This window comes from Phocoena sinus, chromosome 19, assembly GCF_008692025.1.
Source record: "Phocoena sinus isolate mPhoSin1 chromosome 19, mPhoSin1.pri, whole genome shotgun sequence".
NCBI classification, from domain to species: Eukaryota; Metazoa; Chordata; class Mammalia; order Artiodactyla; family Phocoenidae; genus Phocoena; species Phocoena sinus.
This window is the reverse complement of record NC_045781.1, coordinates 41542292-41568349: the sequence shown is the minus strand read 5'-3', so window position 1 is coordinate 41568349 and position 26058 is coordinate 41542292. Positions and strand designations below refer to the sequence as shown.

General features: G+C 40.7%; 1 protein-coding gene across 2 annotated transcripts in view; it reads right to left on the bottom strand.

Moving 5' to 3' along the window:
• The window catches only part of TANGO6 (transport and golgi organization 6 homolog), a 182939-nt gene that overhangs the window by 73402 nt on the left and 83479 nt on the right, over positions 1-26058 (bottom strand). For both annotated transcript variants that reach the window (XM_032611851.1, XM_032611852.1), the window contains one exon: positions 4625-4765. In XM_032611851.1, coding sequence (XP_032467742.1) covers positions 4625-4765 — 141 coding nt within the window. The remainder of the gene's footprint in view (positions 1-4624; positions 4766-26058) is intronic.

Below are 26058 nucleotides of genomic sequence, written 5' to 3'. Positions count from 1 at the left end.
GACATTGCCAATGTCCCCTGAGGGGCAAATTCTTCCCCCCACTCCCCCATATGAGAATCACTGGTCTAGAGGAACAAAGAACTGGGTAGTGTTTGTCCAGCTCTGCTGAAGAGAGAAAAGATACTTCATCTGGCATATGTGAGAATAGAGTGTAGTCTATATCAGATCAGGAATAATGCTCTAGGCAATCTCAGAAGGAAATACCCTTACAGATGTGCTCAGTACCCTTTGCTTTAATTCCACTTGTCAGGTATTGCCCCAATTATCGATTCAATATCTTGGGCACAGTTATTTAATGTTATACATTTAAAAGAAGTTTTAAAAAAATGCAATGACATATAACAGCCCACAGGTTATTGTCAACATCGACATTGGGCCATAGAAGAGGAAACAGATTTGGAGTGACTGGTAATTTAGCAATGCATTAAGATTAAATTTCTAAAAGTACAATAAAAAAACTAAATAGTTCCTTAAATAAATGAAACCAAAATCCTTCCACCATATTTTCTATGCTGAGGAGTACAGATTAAAATATATAGATTCATACTTATAAAATGTTGGTTTAAGAAAGCCTTTCTATATAAGAGAGAAACCATAAAAGAAAAGATAGATTTGCCTACATCAAAATAAAAACCTTCTACATTTCAAAACAAAGGAAACAGAAAATATGAACAAAACTAAAATGTAAAAAAACCAAAGAAAATATTTACAACATAAATGTTAGTGGTTCAAGATCTGTAAATATATAAAGCTTTTACAAATTAAATAACAAAATCAACACCCCAATGGAAAAATGAAGATAGGAACAGGCAATTCACATACACACACATACACCCTCCACACACACAAAAATTTAGCTAATAAAAATATGAAAAATATTTAACCCTGTCAATTGAATAAATGAAAATAAAAACACAATAACATTTCTTTATATATCTGCTTGATAAAAATAACACATAGCATATATAGTGCTGATGAGGGTACAAATATTCTCAAACATTAAAATATAAACTGGCACAATCTCTTGGGAAGATAATTTAGCAATAAATATGTTTTAAAATATGCACATGCTTTTAAGAAATTCTACTTTTAGAAATTTTTCCTAGGAAATTATCGTGGATCTGCACAGATTTAGCTACAAGAATATTCATCTTAACATCATTCATAATAGTGAAAAATTACAACAACCTTTAAGCTGGTCAGTTGAAAAAAATTATGATACATTCAAATGATATAGTCTTATGCAATCATTAAAAATTATAGAGGATGTGGAAAATGTGTGTTAATAACAGGAAAAAGATGCTTAATGACATGGGAAAATTTTCAGGATACAGTATTGTGTATTGGGTAAGAGACTGGGTCTGGAGTCAGATTGTCTGGATTGAAATTTTGGATTCATCATTAATTAGCTATGTAACATTAGGCAAGTTAGTACCCGTCTCTGTATCTGTTTCCTTATGTGTAAAAAAGTGTAACCTCTATGAAATAACAGCAACAATCTAGGCAACAATCACCAGTGGTTACTTAAAACCAATAGGAGGAAGGTTGATGGGGAAGTTTATTATGGATGTATCCTACTAGAAACACCACTGATCAATCTTCACATCACTAAAATGAGACACCAGACATCATATGCCTTGTAATGAGACAACAGGAAATACAATACACAGCACAGCCTATGAAATATTCCTGCCCCCTAAAATTTGACCCAAACTTACCCATGTGTCCGTATCTATCAACTTACTGGGAACATGGGGATTTAATTCCATTACAATGAGGTTCAGATTTCCCTGGTTGCATAGTGGTTAAGAATCCGCCTGCCAATGCAGGGGACACGGGTTCAAGCTCTGGTCCAGGAAGATCACACATGCCGCGGAGCAACTAAGCCTGTGCGCCACAACTACTGAGTCTGCGCTCTAGAGCCCACATGCCATGACTACTGGAGCCCACGCACCTAGAGCCCGTGCTCCGCAACAAGAAAAGCCACCGCAATGAGAAGCCTGCGCACTGCAATTAAGAGTAGCCCCCGCTCTCTGCAACTAGAGAAAGCCTGCGCGCAGCAACAAAGACCCAACGCAGCCAAAAATAATAAATAATTTTTAAAAAAAAATGAGGTTCAAGGACAATCAAAATAAATTGATGCTGATAAAAATTCAGAATAGTGCTTACCTCTGGGGCAGGTATAGCTTAGGAAGGGAAAAAAGGAAACTTTATGGGTTATTAGAAGTTTCTCTGTACTGATCTGGGTGATGGCAGATATGTAGAGAACCATAAAACTACACTATTAAAATTAGTGTACTTTATATACTTTTCTATATGTATATGATACTTCAATCTTTTTTTTTCTAATGAAAGAAAAAAAAAGCTCCTGCTGATTTTCCACCATTGTCTAGTGGCAGGATGAAAAGTAGATGTGGTTAGGGAACTGAAGCCAAGAGGAAGCGGTAGTACTGCACCTGGCTCCTACCTATGGGCCTGTGTTCCCATGGAACTCCCCCTGCTGCAAAGAAGAGCTGGGGATGGGGAGAGCACAAGGCCTGGACCACTGAAACTAGGGTACTTATTAAAGAAGTCTTATAAAGTGGCTGTCACAAGGATTTCCACACCAATAGTAAACTGAGGACATGGGCTATGTTGTAAAAATGGGCTTTAATTTCACTTAAAGGATTTCAGTCGGCCATCTCATCTATGCACCTGGACAAGTTGGCAAGGTGAATTAGAAAGTAGCAGTTAAAGCTAAGGCAATGTTTACAGCTGGCTACTTGTTAGAGTAGGCTACAGGAAGATTAGAACTTTGAGAACTGATGGAATATGCTTTGAAATGCCAGAAGGCAGTTTTGGAAATTGGGCTAATTATAGGACTATGTAAGGAGGAGCAAGCCCTCTCTCCCACTCAACCTAGTCCTTCATTCCCACCTTCAATCTCACCACAGGAAGTGATTTGGACTGGCCCGTGGAGATGGAGAAATGTGCCTTTTCAGCGTTTATCACGCCTATGATAGCAGTCTACCAGAAGTTACAGAGAACAGGCATGTTTTGTTGATGCATCAGACACATCCTTCTCAGATTGATGATCACAATGATATACACAAATGGAAGTCAGAGGTGCATTTGATCCTATAATACGTTAAACTTAACACTCCCTATTGTGAGACAATCATTTCTCATAATGGTGCACTTGTCTGGTATGTTTCAGACCGATATTTAAGACTAAGGCAAATATAGAAAGTTCGCCCTTCTTCAAAGGGCAGAAAAAAACACTTTTAATTTCACTCTCATAAGATTTTCCTTTCAGCGATAAAAGAATTTAAGTGGTGGGAGATCTAGGTTCTAGCTTCTTTAGCCAGAGGGCCACCCAGAAATTAGGAAAATTAAGGGCTACGTCCGTGGAAATGATGCATGGCTACGTGGAATCTTTGGAAATCCTTAAAAATGCTGGTGAAGGAAGAACTCGACGTAAATTCTTGATACAAGAGGCAAAAGCTAGTTTGTTGTTTTTTGGGTTTTTTTGGTCATGCCATGCAGCATGCGGGACCTTAGTTCCCTGATCAGTGATCGAACCCACGCCCCCTGCATTGGAAGCGCAGAGTCCTAACCACTGGACCACCAGGGAATCCCAAAGCTAGCTTGTTTTTCAGAATCTTTCCCTAGTGGGTAAAGAGTAAAATTATTATTTTTTTTTGCGGTACGCGGGCCTCCCACTGCTGTGGCCTCTCCTGTTGCAGAGCACAGGCTCCGGACGCGCAGGCTCAGTGGCCATGGCTCACGGGCCCAGCCACTCCGCGGCATGCAGGATCTTCCCAGACCGGGGCACGAACCCGTGTCCCCTGCATCGGCAGGCGGACTCTCAACCACTGCACCACCAGGGAAGCCCCAAGAGTAAAATTTAATCCTTACAATAGCCATATGAGGTAAGTGCTATTAATATCCTCTTTTTATATATAAGGACACTGAGGCACCAAGAGGTTGAGAAACATTCCCATGATCACAAAGCTGATAAGCAGCAGCTTGGGATTTGATCCCAAGCAGTGTGACTCTAGAGCCCACGGCTTTACAACTCTCAGCTTGTGTGGTTTTGAGCAACTTCCTTCAAGTTGGTAGGTTCAATTCTTAGCACTAGTATTTACCAGCTGAATGAGTCTTGAACAAATTTCTGAAGGTTCCTGTGCTACAGTTTCCCCATCTATAAAATGGGCCCAACAACAGCCTCTTTACAGAATTTCTTGGGAAAATTAGATGAGATTATATACACGTAGAGGACCTGGCACACAGAAGTCATTCAACCAGAGTTAGCACTTCTTTCCCTGTATGACATTCCCCTTCTTTTCATGGTTGCTGCTGCTCAGCAAGTGGGAAACTTCTCATTCCAGCTCTGAGGAAAATCAGGGCCCCAACATAGCTCAGCGGAGGAGACTAAGCAGTTGTAGAAGCAATGGGCACTATTGCTGCCAATCTCTTGGTGCGCGTTGGACATTTGCTAAATCCTTGAACAGGAAGTGACTCACCTCAGCCCCCAAATTGTCCTCACCTTGCTAGCATAACAAGCCTCCAGGTGCACAGACTTTGGTTCCACAGCCATACTGCTCCCTGACCCCATTCCAGATGCTGGAACAAGAAAACTCACCTAATGCCCTGACAATTCGCATCAGGATTTCCCCGACTTTCATTCTGGTCTCCAGTGTGTGCTTGTCTTTACCGCCATCATACTGTGCCAACAGGCCAGGCAAGATTTTCTCAGGGTACACATCTGAGAGAAGGGCAACCCCTAGGGTTGAAAATAAAAAGAAAGGATTCATTACTGTTAAGCACTGAAAAGAAAATAAGCCCAGACAGCCTGTGATGGGATGAAAACAGAGACATTTAAACCCACCTCTGTCATTCTACCAGCAAGGGCTGCCCTGTATTTGGAGTGACAACATTGTGAGTGGAAAGAGCATGGGTCTCAGAGTTCACACTCCTGAATTCTTCTAGTCTCAGGCCTATATGATCTCTAAGATCACTTTCAGCACTGACATTCTATGATCTATGGATTCTAGACTCTGGAAGCAGAGGCTAGATGATTACATATCATGGCAGGGATTTACACAGCAGTGGGAGAAGACCAGATCAAATGTCCTCGAGGGAGTCTTCCAAGTCTGAGACACTAAGGTTCTATGACAAGTATCATCGCTGCCCACACATCAGTCTGAAGCACAGCAGTGCTTCCTGTCTTTGCTGCAGTTCTCTACCCCAGTATGAGTTTTCTCTGTAAAACTGTCAGTGATGAGAACAATTTCTGTAAGGAAATAAGGAATGCAAATTCTGGGCATGATTAGTAGTAGACTGTGCTTCTGGCTGAGTTCCCTGATCAGAATTAGGAAGATCCTGCTCTTGAGTCTCCCTTCCTAGTACTTGCTGATCCCCTCTCCCATCACGCCAGGACTCCTAGATGTAGAATCTGCAGCAGTGTTACCATTATCTGAGCCCAACCCCGTATCGAGTAAACTTTACAGGGGCTGACAGAGGAGGCGAGACACGACTAAGACAGCACCAGAAATAAAGCCCCTAGTCTCAAAACTATATAAATACAAATTCCATTACTTGGGGGGAGGAGTTAGATACTATACTCTAAAGAATAGTGAGGAAAAAGGAAAAAACAAATGAAGGAAGGAAACTCAGGTCTCAAACTACACCCAGGGTGAGAATGCTTCTCACCACCTCTACCTCAACCACTCTGGTCCATCATTTCTGGCCTGATTTTTTTCAAAAATCTCCTAATTGGTCTCTGTGCTTCTACCCTATTCCTGCACTGCAGCTGGAACTATCTGGTTAAAATGAGTCAGACCTCATCATTCTTCTGCCCAAACTGTCACTGGTTTCTCTTCTTCCCTTAATATGAGCAGCCCCCATCCCCCGGCTGCCTTAGCTCTGCCTCTGACCTCACCTCTTACCACACTCTCCCTTCCTCACTGTCCTCCAGCAACTGTGGCTGGAACTCCTAGCTATAGACCACGCTGCTCTGGACCCAGCATCTTCGCCTTACTTTTCCCTCTGCCTACGCTGCTCCTCCTCCAGGTAGCCCATAGCTTGCTCCTAAAAGCCCATCATGTCTCTGTTCAAATACCACATTCATCATATATGAAATGACAGCCTCCTTCTTCTACCACTCTTTATCCTTCTCACCCTGCTTCATTGTTCTTCTTAGCACTTAACAGTACCTGAAATGATATATACTTGTTTATTTATTGACTGCTGTCCCCAGAATGTGAACTCTACAAAGTCAAGGATTTTGTTTTGCTCCCCACTGTAGCCTCAATGCCTAGAAGAGTACCAGCACATAACAAGTGCTCAATAACTATTTGTCAAATGAATGAATGAATAAAAGGGTTCAAAGATACAGTCTTGATATAAATTTCAGGAATTAAGAAAGAGAAGATGGGGAAGGAGTAATATAAATGCTTGAGAGATCTATAATTATTTTTTATCTGAGTTTACCATTCTTCCATTTAATTTGACAATCTTGCAGGCAAAGTCTATATACTGTTTTCTATGTTATAGGTTGGGGTTCCATTCTCTTATAAATAGATATACACCAAGGCGATGCAACTGCTGAGGTCTACACCTGCTTGTCCATTGTCTTGTCTGCCCTCCTCACCCCTATACCTTTTCATTGCCTGAAAAGCCTGGGAAGTCTCTTCATGTGGGTCTTAAGCCACATCTGTCTTCCTTTTTTTTTTGGTGTTGGGGGTAGGAGTTTATTAATTAATTTATTTATTTCTGCTGTGTTGCGTCTTCGTCTCTGTGCGAGGGCTTTCTCTAGTTGTGGCAAGCGGGGGCCACTCTTCGTCGCAGTGCGCGGGCCTCTCACTATCACGGCCTCTTTAGTTGCGGAGCACAGGCTCCAGACACGCAGGCTCAGAAATTGTGGCTCACGGACCTAGCTGCTCCGCGGCATGTGGGATCCCCAGACCAGGGCTCGAACCCATGTCCCCTGCATTAGCAGGCAGATTCTCAACCACTGTGCCACCAGGGAAGCCCTGTGTTCCTTTATGTGGCCTCCAGTTTTACATAAATAGAAGCTCTGCTCTTTAGGGAGTTTCAGGCTGTGGCAGAACCTGAATTAGACAGCTTCCCTGTTGGCAAAATGTGACAATGCATTTGTAGGTAGCTCTATTACGCAAAACGAGGGGTAAGTTTTTGGAGGTCCAAGGTGGAGTTAGAGACCTCCTAGCATAGGAAAAATGTCTGCAGCTAAGAAAAGGATAAATGAAGGAAACAGCTTCCACATTCTAAAAGAGCCCAAAGGAAAAGTGAATTGACAGTTGGTAACTGCAACGCTGGCAGATGTTTTAACACTGATGTATCACAAGGCCTGGTATGTATTATAGATCTGTAGCAGTCATAACTACTTCTTCATCAGAAGTTCCTAACTCGCAATTCAGTGGATTTGTTTTCTTTTAGGAATATAGTTGTGACTTCATAATGGAACTCAGTCGTAAAATGGGATCCGCTCTATAAAACTTTGATCTATATCTAGCTTTTCTGAAAAACAGGTACTACTAAAGTCCCTTCTACTGTCACTTATGCCTATTTTTATCTCACTAATCTTTAGCAGAGAAGTTATTTACTTCTATGAGAATATCCTGCTGTATACTTCAAAACCAAATGAGCTCTTGATTTCCTCTCTGTAGCAGACAGGCATTTTGGTTGCACACAGCATCTACTCTCTCTTCTGGTAACACCACCTGCTGTTACTTTGGGAAATATCCCTTCCCTACTCTCAGTCTATGTAGTTTGAGTGGGGCTAACTACCCACTTTCTCTCTCCTCATGTGTTAACAAACTCATGTCAAGGCTGCCTTAGGATATTCCATGCCATCACCACCACAATGTTTGGTTCAGGAATGGGGGAAGAGACTCAATCCTGGAGCCAATTTTGGAACTACCAGGAAAGATAAGCTCCTGGAGTCTGTGTGTGTGTGGGGAGGGAGGGGGGATTGTTTCGTTTTGTCTTCTTGTTTTTGCCTGTAGAAGTGATTAACCTGGAGCTGCCAGTGGCCATCATGTGGAGAAAGTCAACCCCAAAATGGTGCAAACACAGAGGAGGGTCAAGCCAAGAGAGGAAAGGAGAAAAGGAGAGAACTGTGTCATGCTTTGAGCCCCGGGATCCAATTATACATTTACTCACTAGAATCCTTGGATACATAAGCCAATAAATATCCCTTCATGCTTATGCCAGTTTGATTTTTTTTCAACCCAAGGAATCCTAATATATCCTTCTTCAGGTTAAAGAAACAAATTCAGATTTTTAAAAAAACTTTTCCTATAATGCCAAACTTTTAGTTCCACCAGGGAGCATTAATTCTCCCAATCTTACATAAAAAGGTTGCCAATAGCAAAGTACAATTTCCTTGCTTCCCACAGTCCCAGGTTAGCAATTGTTTACCTTCCTGCTGGCCTGCTCCACAGACTGCTGCCAAATGGCTCTGTGACTGTCTGAGTTTACCTTATCAGGATACAGTTGCCACCTATGACTTTATGAATCCCTCGGGGATAATGGTTCCTTCCTTACTCTTAGATGGAGCAGTGAAGAGAATCACATATGATGGTTAAGACTATATAACAATTTAAAAGGATGAGATTTTGTGTGGCTGCTTTGTTTCTTCTTTGAAAAGTTTTTTGAATTTTGACAACTGAGGAAGCCTGACCATAACCTTCATATGCCCCTTGGCCCCTCCTTTGTAATATGAAAACAGGGTAATTTCTGGGTCAGCACTAGCTTTAAGGAAACATGACACGTCAATCCCTTTGGCAATAAGGACCAAATGATTGTGTGAGAGATACCTGCTCCTGCTCTGATCACAGGAAAATGACTACGCATTTCAAGATGTGGTGTAACAGATAAGATACAGAGAAAGCAAAGGTGAACCAAATCTGGCAGGAGTTCATGAAAGCATTCTGATATGTGTTTTGGGGCAAAGCATAGGATAAGGCAAATTAACCAACTGAAAAAATATTATTGAAAGTACTTTATGCGACAAAATAGAGACAGTCAACTTTGTAAAATAACTGTTTGTTTTCCCCCGAAGACTTTCACTACAAAGCCAGGAACGTATTCTGATCCAGTGTTGACTTCAAGATGATCCCTCAGCATGCTGCTCAGTGATTCTGCAGACCTTGGGCAGTCACCATAGTTTAGGTCTCACTTTACACAGTGCTCTTGAATTGTAGGAAAGACAGTCTAATCCTAAATGTCTTTGCTGACTGGCTCTATCCCAGGAATCTGCTACGTCATCCCCACTTTAAAACCAACCAGATTTATTCCCCTGGGCAGACAACAACCTACCTTCCAAAATACCCACATCAACTTGGAAACCACCTACTCACTTGAATTTCTCAGGTATTTCTGCAGAAAACTGTTAAGAAACACAACTCCCCACATATTGAATGATTCCATTTATATGAAAATGTCCAAAATAGGCAAATTTACACACAGAAAGTAGGTTCAGTGGTTGCTTAGGGCTGTGGGAGTCAGTGGGGGGGAATAGGGACTGACTGCTAACGATATGGACTTTCTTTATGGAGGGTAAAACATTCTAAAATTAATTATGGTGATGGTTACACACTCTGTGAATATAATAAAAAACACTGAATTGTATATTTTACATGGGTGAATTGTATGGTATATGCATTATATCTCAAAAACTTGTTATTAAAAAACTGTAAGAGTCTTCCAACTCAAAAGAAAAAAAAATCCAATTAAAAAATGGGCAGATGATTTGAATAGGCATTTTTCCTAAAGAAGACATACAGATGGCCAAGAGGCACATGAAAAGATGTTCAACATCACTAATCATCAAGGAAATATAAATCAAAACCACAATGAGATACCACCTCACACCTGTTAGAAGGCTATTATCAAAAAGACAAGATATAACAAGTGTTGGAGAGGATGTGGAGAAAAGGAGACTCTCGTGTACGGTCAGTAGGACTGTAAATTGGTATGGCTACTGTGGAAAACAGTATGGAAGTTCCTGAAAAAATTAAAAATAAAACTACCGTATGATCTAGCAATTCCACTACCAGGCATTTATCCAAAGAAAACACAAACTCAAAAAGATACATGCACTCCTATGTTCATTACAGCATTGTTTACAACAGCCAAGATACGAAAACAATCTAAAAGTCCATCAATGAATGAATGGACAAAGAAGACATGGTGTATACACACACACACACACACACACACACACACACACACACACACAGGAATACTATTCAGCCATGAAAAAGAAAGAAATCTTAACATTTTCAACAACATGGGTGGACCATGAGAGAATTATGCTAAGTGAAATAAGTCAGACAAAGAAAGACATCCATAAAAAAAAAGAAGAAGCTTCTAAAGAACTCTTATGGAATAAATACTAATATCTATTGTTAAGTGAAATGCAAGGTACAAAACAATGTGTATAGAATTCAACAATTTGTGTACAAAGGGGAAATACATACACACATTTATACATTCATAAATAGTTCTGGAAGGATACACAAGTAACCAATGATATTGGTTGTTTCTAGGGAGGGAAATGGAGTGACCAGAGGATAAATAAGAGAGAAGAGACTTTTTTTACTCTGTATCTTTTGGTACCTTTTGAATTTTGAACCATGTAATGTATCAAATATAACTAAATAAAATACAAGTTAAAAAAATTGTGATAAAGGGCACAGTCTTTTAAATAGAACAGCCCCTTTTAGAGATGAAAATGTAAAAATAATTTTCAATCAAATATAACAGAATGATCACAAACATCTTCCTCCTGAAATCTCACTAAAGTGATAGTCAAGGAGTAAAAAAAAACTGACAAACAAGGATAAAAAGAATATAGGTATCAAAGGCTGAAATCTGGGACTTCCCTGGTGGCGCAGTGGTTAAGAATCCACCTGCCAATGCAGGGGACACGGGTTCGATCCCTGGTGCGGGAAGCTCCCACATGCCACAGAGCAACTAAGCCCAGGCGCCACAACTACTGAGCCTGCGCTCTAGAGCCCACGAGCCACAACTACTGAAGCCCACATGCCACAACTACTGAGCCCACATGCCACAACTACTGAAGTTTGCGCGCTCTAGGGCCCATGTGTTGCAACTACTGAGCCCACGTGCTGCAACTACTGAAGCCCACGCACCTAGAGCCCGTGCTCCGCAACAAGAGAAGCCACCAAAATAAGAAGTTCGCGTACCACAATGAAGAGTAGCCCCCTCTCGCTGCAACCAAAGAAAGCCTGTGCACAGCAAGGAAGACCCAATGCAGCCAAAAAAAAAAAGGCTTAAGTCTGAGTAAAGAGAGCAAAGATGGGACAAATTAATGATATGTATTTGATAGAGTTGTTGGATCATTTGTAAAAAATAAGCAATAATTACATAGAAAACTAAGCAAATATACAAGAAAGGACAACTGAACTAGGCTTAGCAATGAATAATATCCAGAGTCAGCAACAAGCACTGCCCAATGATTTAGCCAAAAACTGTGATGGGGAAATGGCAGAAGGAGAAGGGGTAGAGGCGTGCATGTGCAGGCATGTGTGCATGTGGATGCTAAATCTTCATCTAACATACAGGAAATGAGTAGAAAATGTGCAAAATTTTTAACATCGAGATCCATAAGAGCATTTTATTTATAAATAGGGAGGTAATTACTAGAAGAAACTATTTAAACAGGGGTAGAGGGGATGGTTATCTCTGAGGACTGTAACCATGAGGGGGTAAGCAGGGCAGGAGACAAGCTTCTTGATTCTTTACAAACTATGTTCAGAGAAATTAAAAGAAATGTTTGTTTTAAAAACTAGAAAGAAGGTAAAATGTATATTAACCTGGGAGGAAGCTCTAGTTTGAAAGAACAATGATGGTGAAGAGCTAAGGCACAAGGAAAATTTCCTTCTGATGACAAAAAGATAATCACCAGCCTGTGATTGTCCTCTCTTGTTGCAGCTCAAGGACACAAAGATAAGGTAGAACCTGAAGAGAAGGAGACTACTACCCTCTAGCAGGGTATTTCAGTTGTTACATTAGAGACCGCTCATTATAATGGAAACTAACAATCATTTCAGCTCCAAGAATCCAGGAAGCTGCACAAACTGGAGAAGTTGGTTATTAAATCAAGGAAGTATGGGGAACTCAACTGAATAGCTGGGCTCTCCTTGTAATCAGAGTAAATGATAGTGTCTAGCATGCCAACGTGATGTTAAGTTTCTCTAAAGCTCCAAGGTTGTGTTAAGTGTGGACAAGCCCCAACAACTTTATAAAGATTCAAGATGAGCAAGTGTTACTCAGGCCTGAGGAAAAAAGAGGGTTAGACTAATAAGTTGAAGATTTTTTTGTAAGAATGGCAGTACAGTACCCAGTGTCTGCCTCTTTAAATGAAGATCTAAATAATATACTCGAACACTAAAATAAGGCCAATGTATTTGCTTACATTGTTCTCTAATTCCCATTTTGGAGGGCAAAAAGTTAAAATTAGTAATAATCTATATTTACCGACAGTTCACTATACTTGCCGGAAGCCATTTGGATCATGAAATATTTATTTGTTTATTATAATAAATAAAAACCTAATAGCAAGGACAGTAAAAATTCCTAACATTTAATGAGTGCTTTCAATATGCTGAGCATGGTCCTAAGCACTTTATATGCATTCATCCCTTTAATGCTTCCAACAATCCTTTGAATTAGATGCTACTTTCATTCCTAATTTTACTGAGGGAGAAGCTGAGGAACAGAAGGGTGAAAAATATGGCCCAAGATCACAGAGCTGCCACGTGACAGAGCAGGACTGCAAACCTTCATCTGCTACCCACCACCCACCCGGCTGCAGTGCCTAGGAGAAAATAACTGCTGGAATAGCACTAGCTTTGCAAATCCTAACCCCAAAGATAGCAAATCTTATATTTTTAAGTATTCATCAGTCATAAAGTTTACTTTCTGTTAGACTCCAAGGTCAAAGGAAGGACAGGCACTCTGCACAATGCATCCCGTATGAACAAGGCAGAATCCTCTTGGGTCTAGTTGGGCTTCACAGGGACTGCCTTGTTCTTAATTGGTGTATTTATTTATATTTATCTTTATGTGGAAAAGGGAGGTAGTAATGTTAATGAAATTCACAGATGACTTTAACTTGAGATGCTGCTAACATTAGTGATGACAGAGGAGACATACAAAAGGTAATAAAAAACTTAGATTTTAGTGAGTTTCAGTTTTCCATCAGTGATTCCTAGACACCTCCACTCCACATATTTATGGCTATTGCGAGTCCCCTAAATCTCTTATTCTATTACCCTCCCCCAATAAATAAAATAAAACCCAAAACAGCACCAAAAAGCTTAGAGTCCACTTTGTCAGGACTGCCTCTATCAAATACTTCTGCATGATTCAAAACAGAGGTGAGAAAAGTGAGCCTCAAAAACATGATGAGCAAGGGTTCTGTAGTATATACAGAAATATGAACAAAGCTGCGCTAATTGACTGAAGGCATAAGTGAGGAAGGAAGGAAAACAGCAATTACCACTGCTTTGAGAGTAATCACTGCCCTATGCATTTAGAGAAACTTGCATTTCAGCTGGTCATGGGTTAGAAATAAAGAACCAGGATGTTATTCATTTAGTTCTCTTTACGTAGCTTTCAAAGAATGAAACATTTTGTATATTAACATTCTCTTTATGCTATTAAAAGAAACACTTACTGATAATATGAAAAGAGGGGCTTCTGATTTCCCAGAACACAGTATGTAGTTCTCTTTTAGCTGAATCTAGGTAAGAAAATAAAGCAGTCTTAAAGACCCCTAGCTAGGTGGTCCCGGTAGAGGGAGTACCACCTGAACTCCAGGTTCATTTTTTTGTAAGTTTTCTACTGGCCTTTCACCTCAAACCTATGCAAAGAGAAGCTCCAGAATCAGCAAAGCTGACTGATGCGTCAGGTTCTCACTAGTTTTGAGAGAGCCTAAGCCTCCCAGGGGAGTGGTCACCTGGCCTGAAGCTCTAACAAGACAGGGCTGATCTTTCACATGATCCAGTGTCAATGCTCGGAGACCTGCTCTGTGCTTTGGGTACTAAGCAGTGATATAGGCAAGTTCAAAACTCCTGAATTCTCCCATTTTTCCTTAAACACAGCAGATGTCCTAATGAGATGATTAGGCAAGTCTTTGTGACAGGTGCTGTGGGCTAGGACTGGCTTAGAAAAAGTGACTGTTGTGAAATTAGTAACCATGACGTGCAGGACTTAAACTGTAGTTTCATATGGAAACCAGGCAGAGCTACTATAAATTGCCCTGATAAAATGCACATATACACATAAACACCCTGCCTACAATTTTGGCCAGTAACCATATCTAGTATGGCCCCCTTCAGGGATCTACACAGCCCTCAGGTTAAAATCCCTCTGTGAAGCAAGGCACCTATAAATAGAGGGGAAAGGAGAAGACTTGAAAAACTGTTTCCACAATCAAAAGAACGTGGCTTTTTCTACCTGACAATATATAAATAATACATGGTCACTGTAAAAGAGTCAAATACTAGAGAAAAATATAAAGAAGAAAAGAAAAATCACTCATGGATGTATGGGAGGATTGAGGAGTGGAGGCTATGGGGAACCAGTTTCTTTTTAGGGTAATGAAATGTTCCAAGATGGATTGTGGTGACAGACATGCGACTCTGAATATACTCAAAGATATTATATTATATACTTAAAAGGGACAAGTTATATGGTATGTGAATTATATCTCAATAAAGCTGCTTTTAAAAAACCACCTGAAACCTAAAATCAACATAAGCATTTTAGTGCCCTCTCATCCATACACCACTCTTTGAAATAAATACACACACACACACACACACACACACAAACACTGTTTTTATAGTGGACAACTTTGTTTTATTTAACAGTCTTCTTTTTTATGGGAGGATGAGGGGGGCTTATTCCTCCAGATGTCTTGGCTTTCACAGTAGATCATTTGAGGTGGTCTGACAATAACATTGAAAACTTTAATAGCAATATTATTACTTAGGATGGAGAAATATTAAGGATTCTTGTCAATTTTACTTCTGTTAAAAAGAGGGGGGCTTCCCTGGTGGCGCAGTGGTTGGGAGTCCGCCTGCCGATGCAGGGGACACGGGTTCGTGCCCCGGTCTGGGAAGATCCCGCATGCCGCGGAGCGGCTGGGCCCGTGAGCCATGGACGCTGAGCCTGCGCGTCCGGAGCCTGTCCTCCGCAACGGGAGAGGCCACAGCAGTGAGAGGCCCGCGTAACGCATAAAAAAAAAAAAAAAAAAAAAAAAAAAGAGGGGAGGGAATTCCCTGGCAGTCCAGTGGTTAGGACTCTGCGTTTTCACTGCCGGGGCCTGGGTTCAATCTCTGGTCAGGGAACTAAGATCATGCAAGCCGTGCAGCCAAAAAAAAATTCAAAATTAAAAAAAAAAGAAGAAGAAAATCTCTTGCTAAAAGAAGAGGGGGGAAGGAGTCAACTAAAAAAATTACAAATCACTTATATAAAAGTATATAACAGGGCTTCCCTGGTGGCGCAGTGGTTGGGAGTCCGCCTGCCGATGCAGGGGACACGGGTTTGTGCCCCGGTCCGGGAAGATCCCACATGCTGCAGAGCGGCTGGGCCCGTGAGCCGTGGCCACTGAGCCTGCGCGTCTGGAGCCTGTGCTCCGCAACAGGAGAGGCCAAAACAGTGAGAGGCCCGCATACTGCAAAAAAAAAAAAAGTATATAACACCACTGTAAAGCAATTATACTCCAGTAAAGATATTTTTAAAAAAAAGAGTATATAGAAGTAATCTGCAGCTATGGCATAAATCATAAAGCTTGGAAAACAACTTTAGAATTAAGGCAATATAAATCATTCTTTCACTCATTCACACATTAATAGGGTATCTACTCTGTGCCAGGTACTAAGTGTTATAAACGTAATAGGACAGCACCTATCTAGAGAGAGGGACAAATTAGACAATGATTACAAGACAGTGTGGTTAGTACAGTATGTTTGGGTGTAACAAGAACACAGAGAGAGAAATTTTAAAAAGGTGTAGGAAGGGGTGGGGCTTCCTAGAGAAGGGGACAAGGGAGCTATGCTGCAAAAAGCTCAGGGTTCTGCAATTGCGAGCTGCCCCTGGGACTGAGAGTCATTTGCATAATTATTCATGTGTGGAAAAATTTCATAGACTTTTAAAGACAGAATTAGTATAGGCACCTAACTCCCATTTATACTCTTAGGGTAGATTCCCCAAAGAAAAAGAACTGGCTGCAAGTGTATAAATATTTTCAAAGCTGCATTCCAAAAATGTTCCTATTAATTCTCCTACCAAGAGTGTTCAAGTGTGTGCATTTCAATACAATTGGCTAGCACTGGATAGTCCCATTAAAAAAAAAAAAAAATCTGTGTTTTTTGAAATGGTACCCAAAAAACTGTATTTCATTATTATTTTAATCTACATTTCTTTGCCTATTAGAAAAATTTCTCAAATTTTTATTACTTATATTCCTCTACCATGAATTGCCTATTTATTTTTTTATCCATTTATCTACTGGATTTTTTTTTATTAATCACCATGAACTCTTTATATAGAGAGGTTTAACTGCTTGTCCTTTTAAAAAAAATTTATTGAGATGTAATTCATATACCATAAAATTCACCCTTTTAATGTATATGATTCAGTAGTTTTTAGTATATTCACATAGCTGTGCATCCATCATCATTGTCTAATTCCGGAAGATTTTCATCACTCCAAAAAGAAACCTCCTACCCAAGCAGTTACTTTCTTTTTCTGCCCAGACTCCCTGTTCTAGGCAACCACAAATCTATTTTCTGTCTCTACAGATTTATGTTTGTCCTTCTTGTTGCAAATCTTTTTTCTTTAATTATACTTTACATTTTAATTAAGGTTAAATTATTTTCAACGTGAATGAGTTTTAAACTTTTAAGAGATGAAATCTATTAATCCTTCCTTTTTGACTTCTCCATCCAGAGACTAAATATTGTCTCTCTGTGCTGCATTCTGTATAATGTCTTCCTTTCTGCCTTCTGGTTCATTAATTCTCTCTTAGCTGTGTCTGCTGTAAAACTCATCCACTGAAATTTTAATTTTAGTTATTCTACTTTTTATTTTTAGACATTCTATTTGGTTTATTTTTTAAATCTGCTACATCAACTTTGATTGTTTCCTATCCCTGAAGATATTTTCAAGCTTGTCTTGTTTTTCTATGAATACAGGAAGCCTGGTTACTTAATAATTTGTGTGTGATAAGTCCAACATCTAAAGTCTTCTGGGACCTTGTTTCCTTGTGCTTGGTTATTTTGTGAATATATTTTAATTATTGTACATAATTAAATATACAATAATTATTAATTAATTATTATGAGAGGAGGAATGGAGAGTTATTGCTTAATGGTTAAGAGTTTCCGTGTGGGGTGATGAAAAAGTTTTGGAAATAGATAGCAATTATACAACATTGTGGATATGTTTAATGCCACTAAACTGCACATTTACAGATGGTTAGTATATTGGGCTTCCCTGGTGGTGCAGTGGTTGAGAATCTGCCTGCCAATGCAGGGGACACGGGTTCGAGCCCTGGTCTGGGAAGATCCCTCATGCCGCGGAGCAACTAGGCCCGTGAGCCACAACTACTGAGCCTGCACTCCGCAACGAGAGGCCGCAACAGTGAGAGGCCGGCGCACCGCGATGAAGCCCTCGCACAGAAACGAAGACCCAACACAGCCCTAAATAAATAAATAAATAAAATAAAAAAGGTTAGTATAGCAAATATTTTGTTAAATATTACCACAATAAAGTTTTTAAACATTAAAAATTTAAAAATAAAAGTAAAAAATTATTTTGAGGATTCTTTGGGGTCTAGGGTGAAGGTCCCTTCTTCCACAGAGATATGCTTTTTTTCTTGTAAGACATCCACAGACACTACCAGTATATAAACATCTTAAACTCTAATTCCCAGCTTGAACTTTCCTGAATCCCAATAATGCAAATCTGCAGGAAAGGTGGACCATGCTGTGATTACACTGTCTCTAGCGACAAGACAATGCCCCTCTCAGTCCCTGGGGATGAGGTGAAGGGGTACCATTTTTACTTCTGATTCATCTGAAGGTGTATTCCTTTAGGGTCTAAGCTTAATGTTGGAGGTCTTCTGTTTGACTCCCCACTTCAAGTTGGGACTAGACAGGCTTTCATTTCTGCAGGTTTGACCATCAAGAGCATGAAACTAAAACTGAATTTCAGCAAATACTCTGAGGGCAAATGCAGGTTCTTAAGCTCCCTCTACCTTTTAGGGTCTGGCTTTCTCTTAAGATGTTGGCTTGGTAATTCACTGCTTTCTTGTAAGCTCATTTATGCTTTTAAAGTGTTTTAAATATGTTACCCTGCATAAAAACTGTTTTCAGCTGAGGTATCTCATCATTATTGGAAATGGAAGACAGAAATGTATTTTCTTCTAGATTTTTGTCTAGTTTGAATGTAAGATTAAATGCACCTGACGAATATGGCACATACTGAGGTTTCTTTGTTGTTAGTAATATTTAGCACGTTAAGATTTTCCATTTATCAAACATGTCATCTTAAACAAGCATCTTCACTCTTGAGCCTTTCCTTTACACTGCTGTCTTGCTGAGCTCAACTTGAGGTTATTTTCACATTTTCACGTACAATTTTTGACCCACTGACCTAACTGATCCTCTCAGCAACCTAGTAAGTGTTACATGTAACAGCTTCTAATACAAATTGATAAAAGAGCAAACACATGGTGCCACTAGAGAATCATATAGTTAAGAGTAGAGCAGGATGGCTCTATGAGCTCTCATTTTCCTTATATGTCTTTGTTATGAATAGCATCTGGATAGACACATCTGGACAAAATTTTGCTGTTAATTTAACCATTTGGTTGCTCAATTGCAAGACAAGAAGTAATGGATATATTCAATTTTATCTAATTAGTATTCCCTGACTTAGTAATTTCGCAAACTGAATCACTTTACAAACTAAATATAGAAAAGTTATTATTATGGTCTGGTTTCTAAGCAACCATTTCATTAAGAAAAGCTCCACTTGGGAAAAACATCTGTTCGTCAGTAAGGTTTCTGCTGTTATCATATAATTTCATGAAGAAATAGCCACGGTCACCCTGTGCCTTAGTAATCCCTAGTTGTGAAAAGGTCAACAGGGGTACTGTAACAGAGGGAGCCATCTGTTTCAATCTGTGCTGGTCCATGAAACTTGTTATCATGAAACGATTCAGTTTTCCTAAACAGCTACAAAATTTAAAATCCATTATCTTCTGATAATAAAAGCAATCAATGTTCATGCTAGAAAACATGAAAAATATAAGAAAAAAGGCACAAAGAAGAAAAAAATCATTTGTGTTTCTGATGCCTTCATGTTAGATCTCAACTGAAAAATGGATTCCGCTGTTTTAAAAAATTATTTGAAAACCACTGACCTAAAATAACTCCATATGGTTTTACCTTTGTCATCTGCAATGAGAATATTTTTCGTAATGGTTAGGGGCTGTGTGTTGAACAATTGAGTTCAGAGATTTGTAGAGACAGCCAAACATACTCATTGCATTTCATGAAAACAGGCTTAAAGAGAGACAGCAATCTGACAGGGGTGAGAAGGTGACGAAAGGTATGTGTCACATGACACATCACCTGTGATATGGGTTATAAAACTTCCTTGATAGGTCAGGTAGATGGCCTAAGATAGTGATTTTTCAAATCCTTTGTTGTTGTTGTTGTTGTTGTTTTGCGGTACACAGGCCTCTCACTGTTGTGGCCTCTCCTGTTGCGGACCACAGGCTCCGGACGTGCAGGCTCAGCGGCCATGGCTCACAGGCCTAGCCGCTCCGTGGCATGTGGGATCCTCCCGGACTGGGGCATGAACCCGTGTCCCCTGCATCAGCAGGCAGACTCTCAACCACTGTGCCACCAGGGAAGCCCCTTTGTTGTTGTTTTTAAAGCAGCAGAGCCTTGTTTTACCATGGCATTTTTAGACAAGGCTCAATGAAAGAGAGAAAAAAAAGAGCCTATCCAGTCTACCCCTTTGTCACTGATCTTCAGGGTCCTTCCTGTCTGCAGTCTCCTCCCCCTGGCACAGCATTGCTGTTCCCTCAGTCTGGATTACTGTTCCCTCCCTCCTTTACTAGGTTAATTAGTAATCATCTATTAGATCCCAGCTCACGGGTCACCTCCTCCTGCCCCTTTCTATCAGGTAAAACGTCCCTAACACAGGCTCTCATATCACTGTACCTTTCTTCACAGCACCTGTCAAAGCCACATTTCACATTTGTTTGTGTGACTTTTTGATTGGCATTTGTCCCCCTCCTCCTCCCTGCCTTGGACTATATATTCCAGAGTAGGTGGTCAATGAATATTTGTTGAGTGAATGAACATTTAAAACCATTAAGAAAAAAACCAATGGCCAAAAATATTTTACAAATCTTTCTGTCACTGTCTAAAGTCAGGTTACCAATAATGGAAAACAGAAGTTGGACATAAAGTGTAGAAGTGCTTCTGAAACAGCCTTCTCCTAAGGAAGGAGACTTTAGCAATCATGCCCTGGCAGGTGGACGGGAAAGATGACCTAATTAGGTCTTTAGTAGTGCAGAGTCTGTGATCTATTCCCTGATGCTCAGTTCATTCCCAACCTTCCAGCCTCCTCGGGGACAGCAGAGATGCCACAAGGTCAGGAAAGTATAAACGTCTAATGTAAAAATCTAAAAATGAGTTGCCCAAACTGTACACCATTTAAGTGTACTTTTCCACCACTGCACAAGATCTCAACATGACCACAGAGGGCGAAACTGATGCTTCAATCAGTTAAAAATGTTAAACCTATGATTCAGCAACAAAAGGAACTATGTCAGGATGAATAAAAAATATAATTGGGCTTATTAAGTGTGTGAACAGCTTTAAGAATCATCTTAATCACATCTGGTGAGATTAGGAATTTTAATTTGTTTTTGAAATGAAGGGTAAGGTAAGCACTTTAGTTTGGGAGGGAAAAGCAAGAGCAGGGTGACCCTCCAGCTGTTGACTCTAAGTAGTTCCAGTAAAATGGACTGATTCCTTAGAGAGTAAAGGAATACTGTGCTTAAAGATAAGTCTAAAGAGGAACTTGCTATTTTAGTTGAGAGCTCTCTTGCTATTTTATCCTTCTTAACTTGTCTTCAAATTCCAACTTTACTAAAGAAAGGGTGGCTCCAGGGCAAAATTTAAATAGCTGTTCTGCAGGGAAGGTACTTACACCTTCTTAATAGCTTGTAAAGTAGACATGTAAGCAACTGACGTTTTATCCCAAGGTGTCTCATAACTGCCTTATAGGTAACGAATCCTGCCCTTGTGACAGCTAGCTTGCATGAATAGGAGGTAAAAAATTTGAAATGAGCCCTGGAAACCAAGAAATTAAGTATTTAATCGCTTAGCAGAAAATGTCAAGATCCACTGGTTCCGTGGCTTAATTTTACTGTCTGTAAGAGCAGAGGCCATGGTGATTTGAGAAAGGTAGGAAAATGGACTGGAGAGAGGAGGTAGGTGCAGAGAGGTATAAGGCCTTGGCTCTGGAGTTGATGCCAGATTCCATCACTCACTGGTTGGCCTTTTACTGATAACAACCTTTGAGCTTTGGTTTCTTTGTCTGAAAAATGGGGAGATAAAGATATTGACTCTTATAGGGTTGTGATGAGGAGTAAATGAATTAATGTAAGTTACATCTCATATGTGGCTGGTGCTCAATAAATCATGAATGAAAATACGAATAAAGGGAATAAAAGTAATAACCATCAACAGGCATGCTGCTTTCAAATACAGGCAGCCCATCACCAAGACATTACTGGTAGACGGGCAGCAAGCCTTTAAAGCCCTCCTAGAGCCCACACAGAAAGCTCAGATGCCTTGTCTTGGCATTTCGACAGCTTCTGCATTCCAGCCCAATCCCACTTCTCCCCTTCCTGCCCACTTTGCTCCACTAACAATTTGAACTGCTTACCTTACACCTGTCTTTATACTTGCCCTGCTCTTGAACATCTTCCTACATTCACTTTTCTTTCAGCCTCAGTCCCCTCACTCTATCTCCACATTCTAAATCCTGCCCGTCCCTATTCACAGTCCTAAGAGCTCCATGAAAAACTACTGTTCTGGTTTTCCTATGTTTATTTTTTATTTCTAAAATATTTGCAAATGAAGTAACTGACAAAGGATTAATCTCCAAAATATACAAGCAGCTCATGCAGCTCAGTATCAAAAAAACAAACAACCCAATCCAAAAATGGGCAGAAGACCTAAAGCGACATTTCTCCAAAGAAGGTATACAGATTGCCAACACACACATGAAAGGATGCTCAACATCACTAATCATTAGAGAAATGCAAATCAAAACTACAACAAGGTATCACCTCCCACTGGTCAGAATGGCCATCAACAAAAAAATCTACAAACAATAAATGCTGGAGAGAGTGTGGAGAAAAGGGAACCCTCTTGCACTGTTGGTAGGAATGTAAGTTGATACCGCCACTGTGGAGAACAGTATGGCGGTTCCTTAAAAAACTAAAAATAGGGGCTTCCCTTGTGGCACAGTGGTTGAGAATCTGCCTGCTAATGCAGGGGACATCGGTTCGTGCCCTGGTCTGGGAGGATCCCACATGCCACGGAGCAACTAGGCCCGTGAGCCACAACTACTGAGCCTGCGCATCTGGAGCCTGTGCTCCACAACGAGAGAGGCCGCGATAGTGAGAGGCCCGCGCACCACGATGAAGAGTGGCCCCCGTTTGCCACAACTAGAGAAAGCTCTTGCACAGAAACGAAGACCCAACACAGCAAAAATAAATTAATTAATAAACTCCTACCCCCAACATCTTCTAAAAAATAATAATTAAAAAAAAAAAAACTAAAAATAGAACTAGCATATGATCCAGTTATCCCACTACTGGGCATATACCCCGAGAAAACCATTATTCAAAAAGATTCATGGGCTTCCCTGGTGGGGCAGTGGTTGAGAGTCTGCCTGCCGATGCTAGGGGACACGGGTTCGTGCCCCGGTCCGGGAAGATCCCACATGCCGTGGAGCGGCTGGGCCCGTGAGCCATGGCTGCTAAGCCTGTGCGTCTGGAGCCTGTGCTCCGCAACGGGAGAGACCACAACAGCGAGAGGCCCATGTACAGCAAAAAAAAAAAAAAAAAAAAGAGTCATGTACCACAATGTTCATTGCAGCTCTATTTACAATAGCCAGGACATGTAAGCAACCTAAATGTCCATCATCGGATGAATGGATAAAGAAGATGTGGCACATATATACAATGGAATATTACTCAGCCATAAAAAGAAACGAAACTGAGTTATTTGTAGTGAAGTGGATGGACCTAGAGACTGTCATACAGAGTGAAGTCAGAAAGAGAAAAACAAATACCATATGCTAACACGTATATATGGAATCTAAGAAAAAAAATGGTTATGAAGAACCTGGGGCAGGACAGGAATAAAGATGCAGACATAGAGAATGAACTTGAGGACATGGGGAGGGGGAGGGGTAAGCTGGGACGAAGTGAAAGAGTGGTATGGACATATATACACTACCAAATGTAAAATAGCTAGCTAGTGGGAAGGAGCCGCATAGCACAGGGAGATCAGCTCGGTGCCTTGTGACCACCTAGAAGGGTGGGATAGGGAGGGTGGGAGGGAGACACAAGAGGGAGGAGATATGGGGATAAATGTATAGCTGATTCACTTTGTTATACAGCAGAAACTAACACACCATTGTAAAGCAATTATACTCCAATAAAGATGTTAAAAAAAATTAATCAGGAGAGGGATGACGTGCCTCCTGTTGAAAACAGCACTTTGGATCTGATGTAGACAATACAATATTTCTACCAAAAATTTCAGAGATCCAGATTTTGGGGCCTTCATGTTGATCTTTGCTACTGCCTCCTCTGGACTCCCTCAATACTTTCATGCAGTTTTATTGTAGTGCTTTTCATTATCTTATAATTATCTATGTGACCATATCTACAATGTATTAGTGTCTTAAGAGAGGAATATGTGATTTACTTTTGTATCTCCCAAACCTAGCACAGAGCCTGGCATAGCTGGTGGCACTAGAGGTGTATTTGTTAAATGAAGCAATGAATGGATGCAAGAGAATTAATAAACTATTAACACTGAAAAAAAAAAAAAGTATGTAAGTCAGTGATCTTTAGTATATTACAAGGTTGTGCAATGATCACCACTATCTAATTCCAAAACGTTTCATCATCTCCCCAAAGAAACCTCATATCCATTATCAGTCACTCCCCATTCCCCTCTCCTCCCATTCTCTGGGAACCACAAACCTGCCTTCTATCTCTATGGATTTGCCTATTCTGGACATTTCATACAAAATGCGGCCTTTTGTGTATGGCTCCTTTCATTTACCACATTTTGAACGTTCATCCACTTTGTACCATGAATCAGTACTTCATTCTTTTGTTTTAAATAATTTTTTTCTTTTGGCTGTGTTGGGTCTTCATTGTTGCATGTGGGCTTTCTCTAGTTGTGGCGAGTGGGGGCTACTCTTCGTTGCAGTGTGTGGGCTTCTCATTGCAGTGGCTTCTCTTGTTGCAGAGCATGGGCTCTAGGCATGCAGGCTTCAGTAGTTGTGGCACATGGGCTCAGTAGTTTTGGCTCGTGGGCTCTAGAGCACAGGCTCAGTAGTTGTGGCTCACGGGCTTAGCTGCTCCATGTTATGTGGGATCTTCCCGGACCAGGGCTCGAACCCATGTCCCCTGCATTGGCAGGTGGATTCTTAACCACTGCACCACCAGGAGTCCACTTCATTCTTTTTTATCACTAAATAATATTCCACTGCATAGGTATGCCATATTTAATTTATCCATTCATCAGGTGGTAGATATTTAGGTTGCTTCTACTGTGAATGAAAAATATTGCCTGCCCTATCAGTAAACAAAGGATGTTGCAGCCATCAAGCCATCACATTACAGTCTCCCTGATGATGAGCCCTGAGAAACACAGGATAGAAACAGGAAGCCCACCATCTAGCAGTTAACTGCTGCAGCCACCCCAGCTGCAGCCACCCCTGATGGTGCACTCTGAGGAGACTCAGGATGAGAAAGCACAGGATGCTGGCCCCAGATAGTTGAGGTGCATATCAAGGGAATGATTCCAGTGAGCCCAGACTCTTGCATCTTCGTATACACAGAAAAGCACTAAATTCCATTAACTTGACATATCTGGTTTTCTTTAATTAACAGTAATCTTTTGATGTTCCAACTACCTGGTCTTTGTTGCAAAAACTCCTATTTATCCTGGCTCTTCCCTTACCTCTTCAGAGCAATCTCTCAGAGTTTTATCTGAGATGCTGTGTCCCGGGCTTGAAGTCCTCAGAAAGCCCGTCAAATAAAACATAATTCTTAACTTTTAGGCTGTGCATTTTTTTCTGTCGACACTACTTTTTGGCCACATATAAGCTTTTGTGTGGATATATGTTTTCTCTTGGGTATATATCTAGGAGTGGAAGTGGTGGAGCGTACAGTAACTGTGTTTAACCTTCTGAGAACTGCCAGACTGTTTTGCAGAGAAGCTGAACCATTTTATGTTTCTACCAGCAGTGTATAAGGGTTCCATTTCTACACAGCCTCATAATTTGTATTATTTTAAATTAAGTAATTTTAGGGCTTCCCTGGTGGTGCAGTGATTAAGAATCTGCCTGCCGGGCTTCCCTGGTGGTGCAGTGGTTGAGAGTCCGCCTGCCGATGCAGGGGACACGGGTTCGTGCCCCGGTCCGGGAAGATCCCACATGCCGTGGAGCGGCTAGGCCCATGAGCCATGGCCGCTGAGCCTGCGTGTCCGGAGCCTGTGCTCCGCAACAGGAGAGGCCACAACAGTGAAAGAGAGGCCCGTGTACAGCAAAAAAACAAACAAACAAAAAAATCACAATGAGATACCACTTCACACTTACTAATATGGCTATAATAAAAGGATCTTCTACAATAACAAGTATTGGTCAGGATATAGAGAAATTGAAACCCTCATACAT